The sequence below is a fragment of the Aspergillus ambiguus genome (genome assembly GCF_047715705.1).
Source record: "Aspergillus ambiguus strain CBS 117.58 unplaced genomic scaffold BDV59scaffold_46, whole genome shotgun sequence".
NCBI classification, from domain to species: domain Eukaryota; kingdom Fungi; phylum Ascomycota; class Eurotiomycetes; order Eurotiales; family Aspergillaceae; genus Aspergillus; species Aspergillus ambiguus.
The window spans coordinates 111729-129034 of record NW_027395559.1 but is presented as its reverse complement, the minus strand read 5'-3'; the positions used below and the strand labels follow the sequence as shown (position 1 = coordinate 129034).

The 17306-nt window shown below is 51.3% G+C and overlaps 6 protein-coding genes across 6 annotated transcripts; 4 read left to right on the top strand and 2 right to left on the bottom strand.

Moving 5' to 3' along the window:
* Positions 1–34: 34 nt before the first annotated feature.
* Positions 35–880, top strand: BDV59DRAFT_187251 (PaaI family thioesterase). Its single transcript, XM_073691172.1, has one exon. It carries the CDS (start codon positions 97–99, stop codon positions 532–534), a length of 438 nt encoding a protein of 145 aa, XP_073543887.1. The 5' UTR covers positions 35–96; the 3' UTR covers positions 535–880.
* A 104-nt stretch (positions 881–984) lies between these two features.
* BDV59DRAFT_187250 (PX domain protein) lies at positions 985–4123 on the top strand. Its single transcript, XM_073691171.1, has 2 exons — positions 985–1670; positions 1723–4123. The coding sequence occupies exons 1-2, from the start codon at positions 1156–1158 to the stop codon at positions 4061–4063; spliced, it is 2856 nt and encodes a 951-aa protein (XP_073543886.1). The 5' UTR covers positions 985–1155; the 3' UTR covers positions 4064–4123.
* Positions 4124–4275: 152 nt separating this feature from the next.
* BDV59DRAFT_122137 (transcriptional coactivator p15/PC4 family protein) lies at positions 4276–4919 on the top strand. The gene is made up of 2 exons (XM_073686829.1): positions 4276–4567; positions 4627–4919. The coding sequence occupies exons 1-2, from the start codon at positions 4325–4327 to the stop codon at positions 4843–4845; spliced, it is 462 nt and encodes a 153-aa protein (XP_073543885.1). The 5' UTR covers positions 4276–4324; the 3' UTR covers positions 4846–4919.
* Positions 4276–9857, bottom strand: BDV59DRAFT_187249 (Hydantoinase B/oxoprolinase-domain-containing protein). The gene is made up of 6 exons (XM_073691170.1): positions 9203–9857; positions 6502–9139; positions 5966–6451; positions 5733–5914; positions 4625–5667; positions 4276–4565 (listed from the first exon to the last, which is right to left on the bottom strand). Exons 1-5 carry the CDS (start codon positions 9230–9232, stop codon positions 4993–4995), a joined length of 4011 nt encoding a protein of 1336 aa, XP_073543884.1. The 5' UTR covers positions 9233–9857; the 3' UTR covers positions 4276–4565; positions 4625–4992.
* Positions 9858–10630: 773 nt separating this feature from the next.
* On the top strand, positions 10631–14080 carry BDV59DRAFT_205541 (uncharacterized protein; the record flags this gene model as incomplete). The annotated part of the gene is made up of 2 exons (XM_073694665.1): positions 10631–13838; positions 13893–14080. The coding sequence occupies 2 exons, from the start codon at positions 10631–10633 to the stop codon at positions 14078–14080; spliced, it is 3396 nt and encodes a 1131-aa protein (XP_073543883.1).
* Positions 14081–14636: 556 nt separating this feature from the next.
* On the bottom strand, positions 14637–16857 carry BDV59DRAFT_210531 (putative C6 finger domain protein; the record flags this gene model as incomplete). Its single annotated transcript, XM_073695616.1, has 3 exons — positions 16484–16857; positions 14967–16412; positions 14637–14936 (listed from the first exon to the last, which is right to left on the bottom strand). The coding sequence occupies exons 1-3, from the start codon at positions 16622–16624 to the stop codon at positions 14637–14639; spliced, it is 1887 nt and encodes a 628-aa protein (XP_073543882.1). The 5' UTR covers positions 16625–16857.
* Between the last annotated feature and the right edge of the window lie 449 nt (positions 16858–17306).

The following is a 17306-nucleotide window of genomic DNA, read 5'->3' as shown; positions in this document are numbered from 1 at the left end:
CGTACCGTGTAAGCGAGAACACAAACTTTTCCTCATCGTGTTCGTCTCCGAATTTCCTCCAAGAAAAAACCACAACCTGGGGCTTCCAACACCATAATGTCATCGGAGTTGCAACAAGTCCTGAAGGTCTGGGAACGGACAAGGGCCAATAGTCCTATCTATGCCTTTCTACTAAGTGATATTGATGTCTATGAAGCGGAGAAGGGCGTGTTTCACGCCCGACTCCAGGTTGCTCCTCACCACTTAAACTCCAAGGGTACCTTACATGGGGTCTTTTCTGCATGTGTCACTGATTGGGCCGGAGGATTAGCAATTGCATCGCATGGCTTGGATGTCACCGGCGTGAGCACCGACATCCATGTGAATTATCTTTCGACGGCGACAACCGGAGACTGGTTGGAGATCGAAGGCCGTGCTGAAAAGGTCGGGCGAACCCTCGCTTTCACGACCATCACGATCTCGAAGAAGACCGAGTCCTCACCGGTCGTGGTAGCCAAGGGCTCGCATACGAAATACATCAAAACAAAATCATGACGGCGACAATGGTCGGGGATGTAAGCAGGGATAGAGGATAGGGATCATGATACTCTGGACAACGGCCCCCTACCAAGGGCTTGGCCCCCGCTTTCTTCTTTGCATCCAGCATGAATAACATGCACTTTGAATGACTGGATTCACTCGGATGGCGGAGATTGAAATCTTCCATGCTATAAAGCTTTAGATACCCTGTTTTTCTGGGATAAGGATAGGGTAATAGTGGATGGAGACATGAAGGTCTGCGAAGATAGATGATCTTGATAGAGCAGCAATAGAATTCTAGAAGGTAACCACTGATATTCACATGCACGGTAGTTCGTGGAGGATAGTCCTCGAATCTGGGGAAATGAAAAGCATTCCTGAGCAGAACCCCCCCCATTAGGTAACCGGGCCGCGGGACTGCTAAATATGGTAACCCTTGTAATGTGGAGAGGCTTATACGTAGCAGTTTTCCCCTATCGTTCGTTCTACTTCCCCTTAACTAACAGCCCAATGTTCCCCTGTTGGTTCTGCGCCCTGATCAATCTCCCATCCAGGTACATGCCGTGATCCACGAGATATTCCAAATATCCAAGTCGTGGCCGATGCCGATTCCATCCCTTCCCTGACCGCGCCACCATGGATGCTTCCAGCGACGACAAGCCCACCTTGCGCGAAGAACGGTCCTCCACCGATACCCCCACCGCCGGAGAAAAAGATACAAAGCCAATACTCCCGAAGGATGTAATCGATGCGATCCTGCATTTCTTTGCACACTCCAGCAACGAGGTCCTGCTGGGCACTTTCGCCGCTTTACTGTTTGCGACATATATCATACTGGGTAGGCTGGGTCTCCTTTTAATAGGAATCGCCGGCGGTGTCACTCTCCATGCAACATGGGAGGGGACAGATCATGGAGCCACCGGTGGCTCGTCCGACGATCGCAACTCCAGGAGGAGGGAGCTGGCGTTGAACGTAGCCAACAGGTTACTTGATTGGCCTCGACGGACCTCGCGAGACAACGCGACAACCAGCGATGCTCTGCAGGACTCGACCGAGTATACGTCTATAATAGATTTCGATTCAATCTCTCCCCCGGAGACAGCAGCTGCATTGCGGACCCTCACCGATGCTGTGATAAGAGACTACGTGAAGTGAGTCTTTCACTCTTCGTGCCATACATGTCACGAGCTGACCCAGGCAAAGTTATTGGTACGGACCGATATTACCGTCCGACATCAAATTCCCTCTCTCTTGTCGCAGGGTATTAACCGGCTTCATCGGCAATGTGTCATCCCACCTCTCCCGAAAACGGACCGCAGATGCCTTCCTGGAATTCCTCACAAATTCGTCTTCGATGATAATTGTCTTCCTGAATGAACTCTCCACCGCCTTCCAAGCTGTAGGGACCTCCATGTCTCCTGAGCAGACGGTCAGACGTTACTTGGAATTATCACCCGAAAGCAGCCTAGCAAACGTTTTAGCCGAAGCGCAGCAGCAAAGGAAGCTGAATATGATAGCAGATGACATATTGTCTAGTTTTCTGGATCAAAAAGCCTATGATTGTCCGCCAGTGAGAGATTTCCTGCGCGAGATTCTGGCCGGCGTCGTTCTCGAGTCCATTGTAACGAGCCTCTCACGCCCAGAATTCATAAACGGCTGGATCATTTACCTCTGTAGCGAAGGTGAATCGGAAATCATGAATGCTATCGATGCCGGAGTTGAAAGTGCTCGCACCCAAGGGGTGTCTTCGGTTAAAGATTCGACGGATGTGAACACGATCATGCGGACACCAACAGACGCTGCGGAAGGAGATTTGAACTCTGCAAGATCAACTAATGCCCCCACAGATAAGGCGACAGAGGAAGCAATAAAAGAAGCCAAGCGCTTAAGCGCAATGATTGCGGCCCACACAAAACCCCAAGATCCAATCTCTACCTTGGATGGTGGTGAGCCGTATTCTAAGTCCAGCGACGAGCTCGGTGGAGTAGACCAAGGGGTTCGGAACCACCAGACTCTAGGAGCAACAGAAAACGAGACTGCGGAAGCGTCTCTTGAGAAGGAAATAAGTCAACCCAACGGAAGACTCTCTTCACAGTCGACACGAGTACCACTGGATAGCCCCTCCTCACCAAACCTGCCATCCGAATTACCGCCTGCTCTGTATGGTGCTTCGATATCGGTGGATGACGGCTCAGAACCGGGAGGGAAGGCTACATTGCGCTCAAAGCCCACGTCTGAGTACTTGCTTCAGGTCGAACCTTCGTCCGCACGTTCCACTGGATGGATGGTCTTTAGGAAATATGCAGACTTCGAATCGCTCCATGAGGCATTGGAGACCATATCCCGCTTGAATCGGATTGGAAAATTTGCGGAAGATCATCCTGTCTTGCCTCCCTGGAAAGGCCAGACCAAACAAGGGTTAGTGAAACAGCTGGAGCGTTATTTGCAAGATGCTCTCCAATACGAACCGCTTGCAGAAAGCGCAAGGATGCGACGGTTCCTTGAAAAAGATGGAGGTCCCGGCCCTGACTCGAATGGTACAATGAAGTCTGGGTTTTCATTCCCAAGCCAAGCTGCATTTGAAAACGTGGGGAAAGGCGTGTTGGGCGTTTTAAGCAATGCGCCGAAAGGAGTTTCTGGTGTTTTTGGACCTGGGACCGGGGATGTGAAAAAGCCTCTGGCAAGCCCAGACCTAAGTGGCAGTGCTGAAAAACTGGCAGAGCGACGCGAAGCACAGACGCCGTCGCTTCGTTCTTCTGAAGACGACCAATACGGAAAGGTGGGTGCAGGATCGCAAGATCCCTTAGACGTCAAAGCCGAACAGGTTCCGGCTATCAAACAGAGCAGAACAACCGACTCTCCGTCTCGGGAGTCTGTCTCCAGTGCAGCGCAAGGTAGCACTGACGGAAATTCGGACGTGACCGGTTCTTCAGTTCCAGAAGTGAAGGGCGGTCCTACACCACGCACATCTTCCGAACAGGACGAGACAGCAACGACTAGCGAGAGAACAGCAGCTACTGTGAAAGAAAGTCCAAGGACTCGGAGTAGCCCTATAACGCAGGACGAGACCCGCATTGCGGTGGAATTGATTTTCGCCGTGATCAACGAATTGTATACGCTATCGTCTGCGTGGAATATCCGACGGACTCTCCTAAACGCGGCCAAGTCGTACATCCTACGCCCTGGGAACCCTAACCTAGAAACGATTCGAGGTCTTTTGCAAGAGTCTATGATCGATGCCAACACGACCGACGAAACTATCGCGTTCTACCTTCTGAAGATGCGTGAAAACGCTCTCCCGACAGAGGCAGAACTTAAGGCTTGGCCCCCTCCTCCCGATGACGCGGAAAAGGAACGCCTGAGGGACTCCGCACGGAAGGCTCTTGCTCAAAGAGGACTACCGCAGGCATTAACTAGCGTAATGGGAGCAGCAGCCAGTCGAGAAGCCCTAGAAAAGGTATTTGACTGTCTCCAGTATGAGCCCATTGCTAGAGGTTTCGTTTTCTCTGTTTTATTACAAGCCCTGCGGGCTGTGATTCTATAAATCTATACTGTTCTGAGCTCTAGCGATTTTATCCAATAAACTACATAATACTTGTCTATGGATGTTGATGTTGCTCTTTCTACAAAAGTAAACCATCAGTGATACGCGAAGCGCGGTGTGGAAGGCGGTGTCGTCTATCATCACGTGAAGATAAACACGCCAAAGTGCCGTCATACGCGTCACCGTTATCTACGGGGGATATCATTCTTCATCTCCCACTTACACTGTACTCCTCACCTTACCTTCACATCCTCCCAAGCCATGGGTGCTGGCACGAGAAAGCGTATTTCAAGCGACTTTGTTGTCGACGACGACGACGAGCGCCCTGAGCCCAAGAGAACGAAGACCAAATCCAGCTCTTCGGGAAAAGTCGACGCCAACGGGGATCGATACTGGGAGATATCCAAGATGCGCCGCGTTACTATATCCTCATTCCGCGGAAAGACTATGGTCAATATTAGGGAGTACTATGAAAAGGACGGTCAGGAGCTACCCGGGAAGAAGGTGGGCTGTGAACTCCAATCCTGCAATGTTGCATGTTACGCTTACTGGTGGTTATACAGGGGATCTCTCTGCCAATGGATCAGTATAAGGCGTTGCTGGCAGTCCTTCCCGACATTGAAACCATTCTCAAGGAGAAGGGCGAGTCAGTTCCTCGTCCGGAGTATGCGGATTCGGCTGAGTTAGAGGGCGCTGATGAGGAAGCCGGTAGCGAGGTGGACGAGTCCCGTTCGAAGAAGAACATAGAGGCAACGAGCGATGAGGACGAGAGCGAGGAATAAGTTCAGAGTGCCAATATATGGCGGAGTTTGGCGTCAATTCAGGGAGAGATATCACTACTTTCTGATTGCAAAATACATAATTCACGTCGTTTTCTAAGTTGTATGCCATCTATAGTATGACACCATAGATGGCGAACATCAATGTGATCACATGCTTGATTCCTGCGTCGCCAGATTGCTCGCAACTGAGCCACCATACCAGGCATGACGTGCGTCTTGTTCTTTGCGAATTTGCTCATTAGAACCTGGTTTGCCCCATCCACCGCCCCCTGGTGTCTTGACGATAATGCGCTCCCCGGGTTGCATGCTGGCGGTGTTTTTACCTCCCAGATTGATAAACTTCGTCTCCAACTGTCCATTTTGACCAGGGACCTTCCGAACCCATATGTTCTGACCACATTCAGCGTCTTCGCCTCCTTCCAAACCGTATGGACGGTAACACCTGCGTTCAGATAGGATTGAGACCTGCACAGGAATTCGGAACTCAATATCACGAATCACGCCATCACCTCCACGATGTTGTCCATTACCCCCAGAACCCGGTCGTAGACTGAACTCATGGAGGATCACAGGGTAACGCCGCTCGAATACTTCAGCATCAGTGATTCGAGTGTTAGTCATATGGGTATGGACACCCGAAGTACCATTCCAGTCAGGGCCTGCCCCGCTGCCACCGGCGATGGTTTCATAATATCCAAACCCTCTGGTCTCATCCTTTCCTTGGAGGTTACCGCCGAACCCGAAAGTCAGGTTATTGGTATCTCCTTGAGATGCTGCACAGGCCTTGAAGCTTTTGAAGATTACATCCGTTACACGTTGGCTCTAGTGGAGACATGAGTATCAGCGACTAGGGACATCCAGAGTCTATGTAGTTTATTATTACTTACCGTGAGAACATTCCCACCCACCACAGCAGCAGTACCAGAGGGAGAAAGTAGAGAGTTCTTTGGTATCTTGACTTTGATAGGAGCCAAACAGCCCTGATTCAAGGGGATATTATCGGATATGAGACATCTCAGGCAGTAAATGATGGCAGAGTATGTGACTGCCTCGGGCGCATTGATGTTGGCTGTGTTGCCGATTAGCTCAGGATATCTTCATGCATGAGGGCTCCACCTACCGTAGACTTCGGGGCCAGTTCCAGTGAAGTCAAAGACCCCTTCACCGCGTTGCTCGTCGATCGTTATGTTTAGATTGATCGGGCTGCCATCATCCATGTGGTCAATGGCGCTGAGATCTCTACCCCCGAATCTTTTGCTGACGTCTTTCAGAAGGTTTCTGACACTGAGCTCTGCATTGTCTTGGATTTTCTTCATGTAGAACAAGACCACATCCTCCCCGTATTCCTCGATCAAAGAATTAATCAGGTTGATGCCTTTCTTGTTTGCTGCAATCTGGGCCTTAAGGTCGTTCATATTGTCTGCAAGACATCTCGTTCCACTGCAGTCGGGATATTGGGCTGGGTCATGATACAGCAGCTTTTCTATCTGTGCTGAGTTGAACTTTCCCTCTGAGACTAATTTTTCTGACTTAATTGCAGCCCCTTCTTGGAACAATTCTTTGGAATGTGGCGGCATAGAACCCGGGAGAATGCCTCCTATATCCGCTGTTCTAATGTTAGAATGAAGCCATTGGAACGTGATCTGTCCTTCTTACCGTGGTGTGCTCGAGAGGCAACGTAAAAAATGATCTTCCCTTCGTTAAAGGCGGGTTGTAAAACGGTAATATCTGGCAGATGAGTTCCACCGTATTCTGGGTGGTTTGACACAACCACATCACCAGGTTTTAACTTCCCTTCCCAAATTCGGGCTTGCATTCGTACGCAGGTCGACATGCTACCAAGATGGACAGGGAGATGGGGTGCGTTTGCAACAAGTCCGCCCTCTGAATCGAAAAGAGCACACGAGTAGTCGAGTCTTTCCTTGACATTAGTGCTGACGCTTGTCTTCTGCAAGGCACGCCCCATCTGCTCTGCAATGGCCATGAAACGATGGGAGAAAATACTGAGCATGATGGGGTCCATGACACTTGCGCTGGGCTTCTGGTCATAGGTGTCAGTCTCGCCGATGTTTATCACAACATGAGTGTTTGTGAGCAAAGCAGTTGCCTCGGGGGTAACGAGTATCGTCTGAGTGTCATCGACTATAATAGCAGGACCTTTAATGCGGTCATTAACCGCTAAATCGTCCAGCTTGTAAACAGGTGTTTCAAGTCGACCTCCATCAAAGTAGACCTGGCGTTTGAGGCATTCTTTATTGGCAACGTCCTTTGGCTTGGCCTCTTTAAGTTGATCGTCTACTGTTTTCTCTAGCCCATGGAATGTCTTTCCGACACCCCTCACACGAACATCATCGACGATAATATCTCTGTCGGGCAAAGTAAAGCCGAACTCCTGTTCGTGTTGTTTAACGAATGCGTCACCGAATGCCCATTCGTCCCCACCGTATTCCGCACCGGCCTCCTCCTTGGTAGGCTTGAGGATCATCAGAGACGACTCTGTCCCGCGGTAGCGCATGTTGAGATACTCCTCAAACACAATTGATTTCTCCTCAAAACCCTGAGTTTGTAGGCTTTGGGAAGATTTCCGTTTCAACTCGTCCATTTTTGTAATGAGCTCTTGACGGACGTCGCTCGTGTTGGACCATGTCTTTGATTCAGGTTCTTGTTTCTCATCAACCACATCTGCCAAAGACATTCCATAAGCCGACAGAACCGACGAATATCTATGGATTAGAATCTGCCGTATGCCAAGGTTCTGTGCAATTGCTACTGCATGCTGTCCGCCAGCGCCCCCGAAAGTGGCCAGTCTATGCTTCGAGGTATCGTGACCCTTCGCTTCCGTGAGAGAACGGATCGGACGAGTCATCGTCTCATTGGCAACCTTGATGAAACCAAACGCAACCTCGTCGGCAGTCATCTTCTTGCCTTGGTCCCTGTTGATATCTGCCGCTAGGTCTTCGAACAGTTTCCGGCTCGAAGCCTCGTCTAGACCTTCGTTTTCATGGGGGCCAAAAATTTTAGGGAAGAACTCGGGGATCAGTCTACCAAGGAAGAGGTTGGCGTCGGTCACTGTCAATGGGCCTCCTTTGCGATAACAAGCTGGCCCTGGGTGGGCGCCGGCAGACTCGGGGCCGACAATGAAGAGGCCATTACGGAAAAATAGTCGAGAACCTCCACCAGCTGCAACGGTATTGATATCTAACTGCGGAGACTGGATAGTCACGCCGGCTGTGGTGGTCTCGAAAACATGTTCATATCGACCCGAACCATATCTGCTGACGTCGGTGCTCGTGCCGCCCATATCAAACCCGATGACGGGGATTTTGGTTTTAGGGTCGTAAGAAGTCAACGCATAACCCACCACACCGCCGGCAGGGCCGGAGAGGATAGCTCGCAAGCCAGAGAACCGATCGACGTCTACTAAGCCGCCATCAGACTGCATAAACTCGCAGCGAGCGCTTTCGCCTTCTCCATGTTTCTTGACCTTCTCCGTTCCTAGTCCGCCCTTGAAGCCTGCCTGGAAACCGTTTATGTATTTCTTAATGGTAGGAGTTAGATAAGCATCAGCACATGCGGAGGTGGTGCGCGGGATCAACTTGATCATAGGCATTAGTTCATGGCTCAGGCTGATGTGGCTAAATCCAATTTCAGAAGCTAGCCTGCCCACGAGAGCTTCATGGTCGGGGAAGGTATAGCCATGCATGAGGCAGACAGCGATGCTCCGAATTCCAGAATCGTATATTTTCTGTAGCTGTTCCCGCACAATGCTCTCAGACGGTCTTTTGAGGACCCGAACGGCCTCGGATGACAAGCCGCGTACGAGTTCTGCATCCGAGCCGCTTTCCTCACGCGGGGGAGTGGGAGTGGTTTTCCGGGTGGGATCTTCGGCATAGTCTTCCAAGGTGACCCGTTCATCGATCTCTACTACCTGATCGTACAGGACTTCCGGGCGCTGGATGGACAGGTCGAAGATCCTCGGACGAGACTGGTTTCCGATCAGAAGGCAGTCCTTGAAGCCTTTGGTTACTATGAGGGCCATCCTCTCGCCCTTTCTTTCCAATAGCGCATTGGTGGCCACGGTGGTGCCTTTACGGATACTCCGTATTTGGGAGGTGTCGATTGGCTCCCCACGTGGGATTTCTCGACCGGTGAACTTGGAGAGAATCCGCCGGATACCTTCGATGGGGGCATCGTCATAGTTGGATGGGTCTTCGGACAATAGCTTGATAACTATGTCATCTTCCATGCGTCCAGTTCCGGGGTTACCCACGCAATCGGTGAAGGTGCCACCACGCTAGAGGACGGTCAGCATTGTTCTGGTGCCGGGTGAGGCCAACAGCAGAGGATCAAACGGTACATCAATCGCGATACTGATTCCTCTTTCCATGATGGGCTCCTCTGGATATTGTTCGCCGTAAAACTCGAAATGGAGCCCGCGTAAAGCGAATCTGTCTGAAGTTGGATTGATGAGACTGATTCCGAGATGATGACCAACATGATAAGATCAGAAGAGGGGAAGTCCGGTAGAAATCCTACGGAGGTATTACTCCGCACAGGATGGAGGAGTAGTGGGGACGGTGAGATATGTACGCAGTAGGCGGGAGGTCGTTCGCGGACTAACGTCATTGCCAACCCCAGGGGAGATCCAGTGGTCCGGGAGGACGGACCAAGGTTTCTGACGCATCCATGGGCTGGAGCGAGAAGAACCTTTGGGAGATTGAAGATCCGCCGATGGATCCATCCACCGTGTTGGTACAGAAGGCGGTACGCAGTACGGACTCTGCGCAGGACAGACGGATGTACCCCCTACTTGCCCGAATAGGAACCCGCGAGAGCCACAACCTCCCGTCGTTCGTTCCTTCCCTCTTTCCCCCTTTTCCCGCTCTCCAACCAGCCAACCAACCACCACAGACTGACTGACTCCCTTCGTCTTCGTCTTCTTCTTCCTCCTCCTCCTCCTCTTCTCCTCTGCATCTCTCCAACCTCCACAGTTCCGACTTCATATATCCTCCCATCCCTTTGTCATGGCCCCGTTCGCCTAGTCTGTCGCCGACTCGATCTTTGTCCTTCAATAGTACCTATCATTCCAGCCCCGCACGGAGGAGGCCCCTGCCCATTTGGATTCAAACTGTATCGCCATAAATACTTTCTATTATAATACCACACAGTACGTCCGATACTTCACGCCACGACTCCCACAATCATCTCTTCGTCGGTTCAGCTTTCGTCGGTCCTCGCTAATCATTGTTGATCCCACCAGCACCGAATAATCCCACCGACTCCGGTTTCCTTCAACGCCGCGCACTTGTCGATTGTTACTACTACACCAAACGCACGATCACTTGCTATCAATTAATTGCAATGGATACGCCCTTCTGAGAAATCATACCCGCTTTCGTCATTGAGAGAGAATGCACCTACTCTGAATCAACACCCACTCCATCCACCCCAGCCACATCGCCTAACCATGCGGTAAATCGAGGGAGGCCACTGGGGAGTAAGGAGACCGAGCCAACAATCTTTTCCGACAGCGCCGCGCTCAATTTGCATGTACATGGGGAGTAGGAGGATGATCACCTGCTTGATTACTCGCTTCACCAACCTATCCTACATCCACGCCAGATACGCACAATACGGACGTCGCTTTTCGACCCAATCCACGATCGTCACGCTCTAAAATATCCCGGATACCTTACTCGTCCGATAATAACCCGCACACAACAGCCGAGCTTTCACCTACGACTATTGTTCCTAGACCGGAGTGTGCTTTAATAATTCGTGAACCATGGTCGGTAATCCCATGGAGGATGGGCTGCGGCCTTACCACCAAAAACGCCCGTCAGGAACCACCTCGCCCTCCGGTCTACCCACTTCTTCATTCGCGGACCGTCCGGCAGACACTAGCTCGGACACAACAGGAAATGCATCTGGATCTGGAACAGAAACCCCAACGATCTCGACCCATGGGCCGACAATCTTGCCCCAGAGCAGCCCAGGGAAAGACAACATCAAAGAGGGGCTGGCAAGCTTGAATCGGTGGTCTCAGTCAACTACATCAAGCGCTCCTGCTTCGCCAAGAACCGGTTTGAGCCCGGCACGGACCGGCGCTCGAACAGCTGAGTTACCCCAGCGCGATGATGACGATCTGCCAAAGCTGCACTTACCGGAAATCGGTGCCCTGCCCAGTCTTTCATCGGGCATAATAGGCACGGCTCCGTGGCAGAATGAAGCTCCTCCAGAGTCCGAAAATATGTTCCAAGACCCCTGGTTAAAGCCTACCCAGCACACCAAGGGGAGCTCCAGTGACTCAATAGGAATACCCGGCCAGACTTTCCACCGGAACGGCGATTCAGTCGACGCAGGCTTGCCATTTCGCAATAACCAAAGCCATGACAGGAGAAAGAAAAGCCATTCCCAAAAGGCCATGTTGTCAAAGGCACTTCAAAAGGCTAACACCGCCGTCCTCCTCGACAACGCAGCAAACTTTGAAGGTGCCATGGAAGCCTATAACGATGCCTGTCAGCTTTTGCAACTTGTAATGCTCCGGAGCAGTGGCGGTGAAGACGAGAAACTGAAGCTCCAAGAGATTCGGGATACATATATGATCCGAGTCACTGAATTGGAACGGATGGACTTCTCTTTGCGCGGATCAGACAGCAAAGCTCTACCGGAACGACCATTGAGCCAGGAAAGCTATGGTGAAATGTTTCAACCGATCGAGAGCAACCAAGACAGCGTTTTTGCAGACGGTGACCTGGATTCTCAGAACTTGCCGACCAACCACTCGCGGGGAGACTCCAAAGTGCTAAGCCCTGATCAGATTCCTGTCAGGCGCCAGTCACTGTTACCGTCTGCCATGGATGACGATATACGCTTCACGGGTTCCTCAGCATTTGCATCCCAGAAAACTGATTCATCAGCCATAGACGTGACTTGGAGAGAGTCTGGGAATGAAAAGTTCACGGCCCTTGATAACAGCCAAGCACTGGACTCGTCACATATGGATGATCAACAGTCCTCCCGAGACCGGTATTCTGAACTTTCGTTGCTGAGCACCCATACCAGGGAAATTTATGAGTCAACTTCCTGGCTTGATACTATTGATGAGTCCGGTGCCTCGTCCCCTGCATCACTGAGATCTAAAGCTTCTTCTATATATTTACGGCAAAGGAGAAGCCGACGTCTCAGCCGCGGTACAGAAGCGGAATTTGATGCGGCCCTTGATGCGGCCGTTGAGGCTGCTTACGATGAAGGCCTGGAACCGGTCGAAGAGCACGAGAAATATGATGAAGACGACGACATCGTGGCAAACGCTCGCAGAAATGTGGAATTGGCAAAGCAGAAAGTGAGAGAAGCAGAAAAGGAAGCAGAGTTCGCTATGAATCGGGGCCGAGAACTGCGCCGTTTACAGGAACAGGCTGCTTTTGATACCTCGAATGGTCCTACTTCAGATTATTTGGATGAAGAGGCTGAAGAAGAGGAGCGCATCCTGGAAGAAATGACCCGGGGCTATATCATGGATGACTTTGAATTTGATATCCAATCCAAGTCTGCCCTCCCTCGACAATCGGACTCGAGCAGTTTCTCTGGTAGAACCTGGGAGAGTTCAGCTGCATCAAACACAACAAATGCAGCCGCGACTGCTGCGGCTCTGTCTCCGCTTGCTGAGGATTCAGTCCTACCAATAGAGGACATGAGAGCCGAACCAAAAGGCTCATCGCTTTCGAAGAACTTACCTACTCTACCTGCCGTGCCGGATGAGGTGTCTACCGAAGCAACGGCGTCGCCCGGGGTCCGGGCACGAAGAATGTCTGGCCGAACTTCCGCGGAGCTGAGAATTGAGACCAACGCGTTCGCTACCAAGCCTAAGTCTGATGTCTCCAGCCAAGACGAACCCTCAGAACCGTTCCCGCCGCCGCCGCTTCCGAAGGATGAACCCAGCCACGGAAATGGGGTCTTCGGCAGGATAGATGAAGAGAGTGCCAATGTTTCAAAAATGCCATCGCCGGTTCGCCCCATTGGAAAGGTCCCGTCGGCTCCGGATAATCTAAGCAAGATAAATCCGGGCTTAAAACCGTTCCGCGCGCGGAATGTATCTGTACCAATCCCTGAAACATCCGCACACTCTCCGGAGACACCCTCAAGTAGCGCGTTTCCTGCTATAGACCTCCAGAAGACGGCAGCGACTGCGACAGTACCCATTTTGCCCACACCAACTGGGGCCAACTTCGCACCCAACGGTCTTCCAAGTGATGGGCTGTATTTATTTGACAGCCACATCCATTCGCCTACGAGCTTGGGCTCCCCCAATCTAATGGCTGCCAACGCGCCACAGCCTTTGGAACCATGCCCGGAATCATTCCTTCTGCGTCCTTTCTGGCTTATGCGCTGCATCTACCAGACAGTTGCTCATCCTCGCGGTGGTTACTTAACAACAAAATTATTCATCCCCCGTGACATTTGGCGTGTCAAGAATGTCAAATTGAAGGCAGTTGAAGAAAAAGTGTCCAATTGTGACTTGCTGACAGCCGCTTTACTCAAACTAGCTAAGGTTGACACTTATGACGCAGATGCCGTACTCGAGGAAATGCAATCATTCGAGACGGTCCTGGATCAAGTACAGGCTTCGCTGACAAAGAAGATTGGCAGCGAGGTTGGTGTGCAGGGGGCTATGCCACTCTTCAGATCAGCACAGCCTTCAGATGACCCTACAACTGTGGAGACGCCGCCTGCAAAGACTTCCAGTGGGCAGAGTAAATCATACCTGAGCTCTTGGCGAAAGCTGCGCTCGAAGAACTCGGGCGTTGGGGGGACACCAACGCCATCAACCTCAAGAGAACCCAGCAAAGATAACTTAACCATCACTTCACTACCTATGACACCGATTCCAAGCTCCCAACCGAGGCGCAATACGACACAGCTGCAATTTAGTGGGCCCAATTCGAACTATATGGGTGCTTTGGCTCGGCTCTGTGATGCAGTTCAGGTGTTAGGTAATTACGAGTCTTCCCCTGAACTTGTACATCTTGCTGACATTTTCGTTCCAGATCAGATTGCGCAGCAGGTGGAAGATCCTGGCCTTAAGCACTCCTCTCCTACTTTGGTTGGGCTGGAGTTAAGTACACGCCACGCCGCCGAGTTCTTCGGTTTTTATGTATGCCGTTTCGTCTTGAATGACATCGGCATGATGCTTGACAAATTCATCAAGAGAGGCAGTGAATGGGTCCTCATTTAACGTCTAAACTTTTCTTCATCGTTTGCGCAACGTCCTTTTACATACCCAATGATAGACCACCTGTCGGTTTGAGTGAGCATCATATTAATTTAACGTGTATCTATTTATGACTTATTTGTGAATATTATTTGTTGTATATCAGCGCGACATCGTTAAGCTTTTCTCATTAGAGCCAGCATATCGCATGGCGCATGACAGAGGGTCAATCGCCTACCAGTTTGAAGAATTCCTGGAAATATCTAACAGTGGTGCGCACCTTAAAGAAGCCACCATCGCTCCCTCGCACACTAAGCCTATCGGAGTCGTCCAGTGACCAATCATCGGCAGGAGGAAAAAATTACTATAGCGGAATGTCTTTGGCCCTCCTGTTGATATACAAACGTAATGGGCATCTTCAAAGACGGGGCGTAGAAAACATGTAGCATTCCTCATCTATGTTACACTTCCGGACCGAACCTTATTCGCCTTTTTTACAGGTACAGCGGCAATGTAAGACCCAAACCATACCATCAAGATCCAAAGGCGGAGTCCATTCATACTCTTTCTTCGTATGGTCTCAGTGTCTCTTACCCGAAGACCTAATCCAGATCTGCCTCCTCCGCTCAGCGTCCCGAATAATTTCAGCGGAGAGCTTTAAACTGGGCGCAAGATGGGCATATCTGTCCACTTCCGCCATGACACCAGCTATGATCCCATCTACTCGGATGGGCGGGGGCAATAGCGTAGAAAGAGCGGGGGACATAGTCGCTCCCATGATGAGCAACGTTTGGGAAACCATCGATAAAGCACCTTGCCAGAGGTATGGAAGGTGACCTTCCCGATGACTGGTAATGTCTTCCAGCTGGCGTAGGGTGGCCTCCAGACATCGTCGGCAGCATTCTCTTACCAACGCGTCGGTGGCGGCCTGCTCATTCTCAAAAACGGCCAAGATATATGGCCTGTATATTATTGTTCGACAAGCGAAATATCGCAGTCTCAGAACTGTCTGAACGGGATTGGAGAACGGGGTATGGGCAAGAGGGAACTGGACCGGCTGCGGGAGGCTTTCATACCACTGGGAAAGTTGAAAGTCCAACTCGGAGACGATAGGGCCAAGGGAAGCAAGGGTTAGAGAGTTATCCTTTTGGTAAATCATATGGCTGACGCGGTTGAGCAATCTCCTGAGTGCTATCTCCGCCAGGAAGTACCAGAGCTCATCCTGGCCCACAGAGTCGGCGCGGACTGTGCTGCCGTGAGCATTTTCGGCCGTATCTTCCTCGTCTTCCTCCTCGTCATCGTCTTCGAATCCTCCCGGTAAGTCGACTAGTTCCTCGAAGTGGACAATTCCCGAGTGGGGAAGGTCTAATTCAGCTAGGAGATCGCTTTCGTAGAGAAGAGCGTTCCAGTAGACTCTAACGCTCAGTTCCTTCCACTGCGTGGGTACTCGGGAGGTGTTGCCAAAGAGTAATTGCAGCTTCATGCTAGCGTTGGATAGTAACGTCCAGGCCTCTAAGGGCCGGACGAGGTAGAACAAGTAGGCGGAGGACAGGATAATGCACTGGGCCGCGAGCACAGAGTTGCGCATCATGACGGAGGGGAGAAGGTTCCAAGCCGCCGTGAAATACGGCAGGCCTGGGGCTTCCCTATCAGGAGGAATAGAGGAGATGGTGCCGTAGTGACTGGCGCAGCCAAGCGCCAGCACTAATAGCACTACGCAGCTCTCTGCCCCTTCCTGAAATCCCTGAGAAACAGCCTGCTTGTGGTATTGGGGCCACGTGTATGGGTTGACGCAGGCGTACCATACATTCACGCGTTCAAAAAAGGACTGGACATAGGTAGCGGCGTTGGATAAATCGAGCCCGACGGCGGCAGTCATCCGGAGAGGTTCGCGGGCCATTTCGAGCTGCAGAAGGGTGTGAGGATCGTAGGGGCCGGTCACCAGATCTCGGATCAAAGGCCATTGTAGGAGGTGCAACGCGGGGGTGGTATGGACCTTGGGCATCGTCGAGATACTTGCAGGGGGGTTGGCCCACGAAGCCATACCGGCGACGGACGTTCTCCCTGACAAGTTGACCAAGCTCGATGTTCTGTTCACGAGATCATCACTGCCAATGTTGGTGTCATTACTGGTCGCGGGAGAGGTAGAGGATTGCGCGAAAGTTGGGTGTTGCGCCGCGAGACTGGACTGAAGTAGCCCTTCGATTCTGCTCAGCCTCTCAATGATCAGTTTATCACCGGCGTCGAGTTTTATCCCGGGCTCTCTGTAGACACATTCGGCATCGAGGTCAGTGCAGAGCTGGCATCTCGGACGAGCACCATTGCATCTTGTCTTCCGTAAGCGACATATCTGGCACTGCGGTCACCACGGCGGGCTATGTCAGCAAATGTCTCGTTGGCAGATCTAAAAGGCGAAGAAAGCCTTACAGCTATTGTTGCACGCCGTCGGGGGTACTCAGTTGCTTCTGAGTTGGATCGCTTTTTCTTGACAGATTGGAAGTCGTTAGTGGAAGCCACAATGGCCGAATCAAGGATTGCATCTCTATCCCTTTCTGGAGAAGGGGACATAGTTTTGGTGTGACGGGTTTAGCTCATATATTGGAGGGAAACGATGAAGATTAGTAGAAGTAGAAGTAGAATCACGTAGACGAATGTCCACGGTCGGGGTTGAGGCCGTCTAGGAGAGAAATTGCCTGAAGGGACCGATTCAGAAGCATTCTCCAAGGTTGAAAGAAAGATTTGGTGGCTTTTGGACACGCATGCATGACCTGCAACGTAGGGGAATTTTGACTGCTCCTAGGCTTCTGAGAGATCAGGCCATAGTAGGAAGCAGAAGACCACAACGTTCACCAAAACGGAACACATCCGTGGAGAGGCCAGCTATGGACGACAGTGGATAGAGGGAGTATGGTGTCCGATGCCATGAGTGGCTTCTGGAGAACATATCAAGGTTTTATCCCACATCAAACAAAGGGGGGCAAGTGAAAAAGCGGGGGAACTGATGCCTGATCAATCCACTCGTTGATTAATATAGCAAGATTCTATTTGATTTGGGTTGGGGATAGTGGCCGGGGTGGTGAGATTGCAATATTGCGGAGAAAAAGCAAGCGGCCAGACACGGTTGGTCTAAGCCAGCGTGGCGGCCCTGCAACAGGCCATTCTTTCCTCTCATGGCGCTTCGTTTCGATGCAGGGTAATGAGTTACCGAGACCAGACGGCTTTGGGATCCAGGAGGCGTAGGGTATGATTG

Bases quoted from the DNA above. Each gene is read 5' to 3' on its own strand.
- BDV59DRAFT_187249 (XM_073691170.1), bottom strand. From the start codon at position 9,232: ATGGAAAGAGGAATCAGTATCGCGATTGAT. The intron at 5,915-5,965 runs GTAGGTGGAGCC...TCGGCAACACAG, and splicing joins AACTGGCCCCGAAGTCTACG to CCAACATCAATGCGCCCGAG. The intron at 5,668-5,732 runs GTAAGTAATAAT...TGTCTCCACTAG, and splicing joins TGGGTGGGAATGTTCTCACG to AGCCAACGTGTAACGGATGT.
- BDV59DRAFT_187251 (XM_073691172.1), top strand. From the start codon at position 97: ATGTCATCGGAGTTGCAACAAGTCCTGAAGGTCTGGGAACGGACAAGG.
- BDV59DRAFT_122137 (XM_073686829.1), top strand. From the start codon at position 4,325: ATGGGTGCTGGCACGAGAAAGCGTATTTCAAGCGACTTTGTTGTCGAC. The intron at 4,568-4,626 runs GTGGGCTGTGAA...GTGGTTATACAG, and splicing joins AGGAGCTACCCGGGAAGAAG to GGGATCTCTCTGCCAATGGA.
- BDV59DRAFT_187250 (XM_073691171.1), top strand. From the start codon at position 1,156: ATGGATGCTTCCAGCGACGACAAGCCCACCTTGCGCGAAGAACGGTCC. The intron at 1,671-1,722 runs GTGAGTCTTTCA...ACCCAGGCAAAG, and splicing joins GTGATAAGAGACTACGTGAA to TTATTGGTACGGACCGATAT.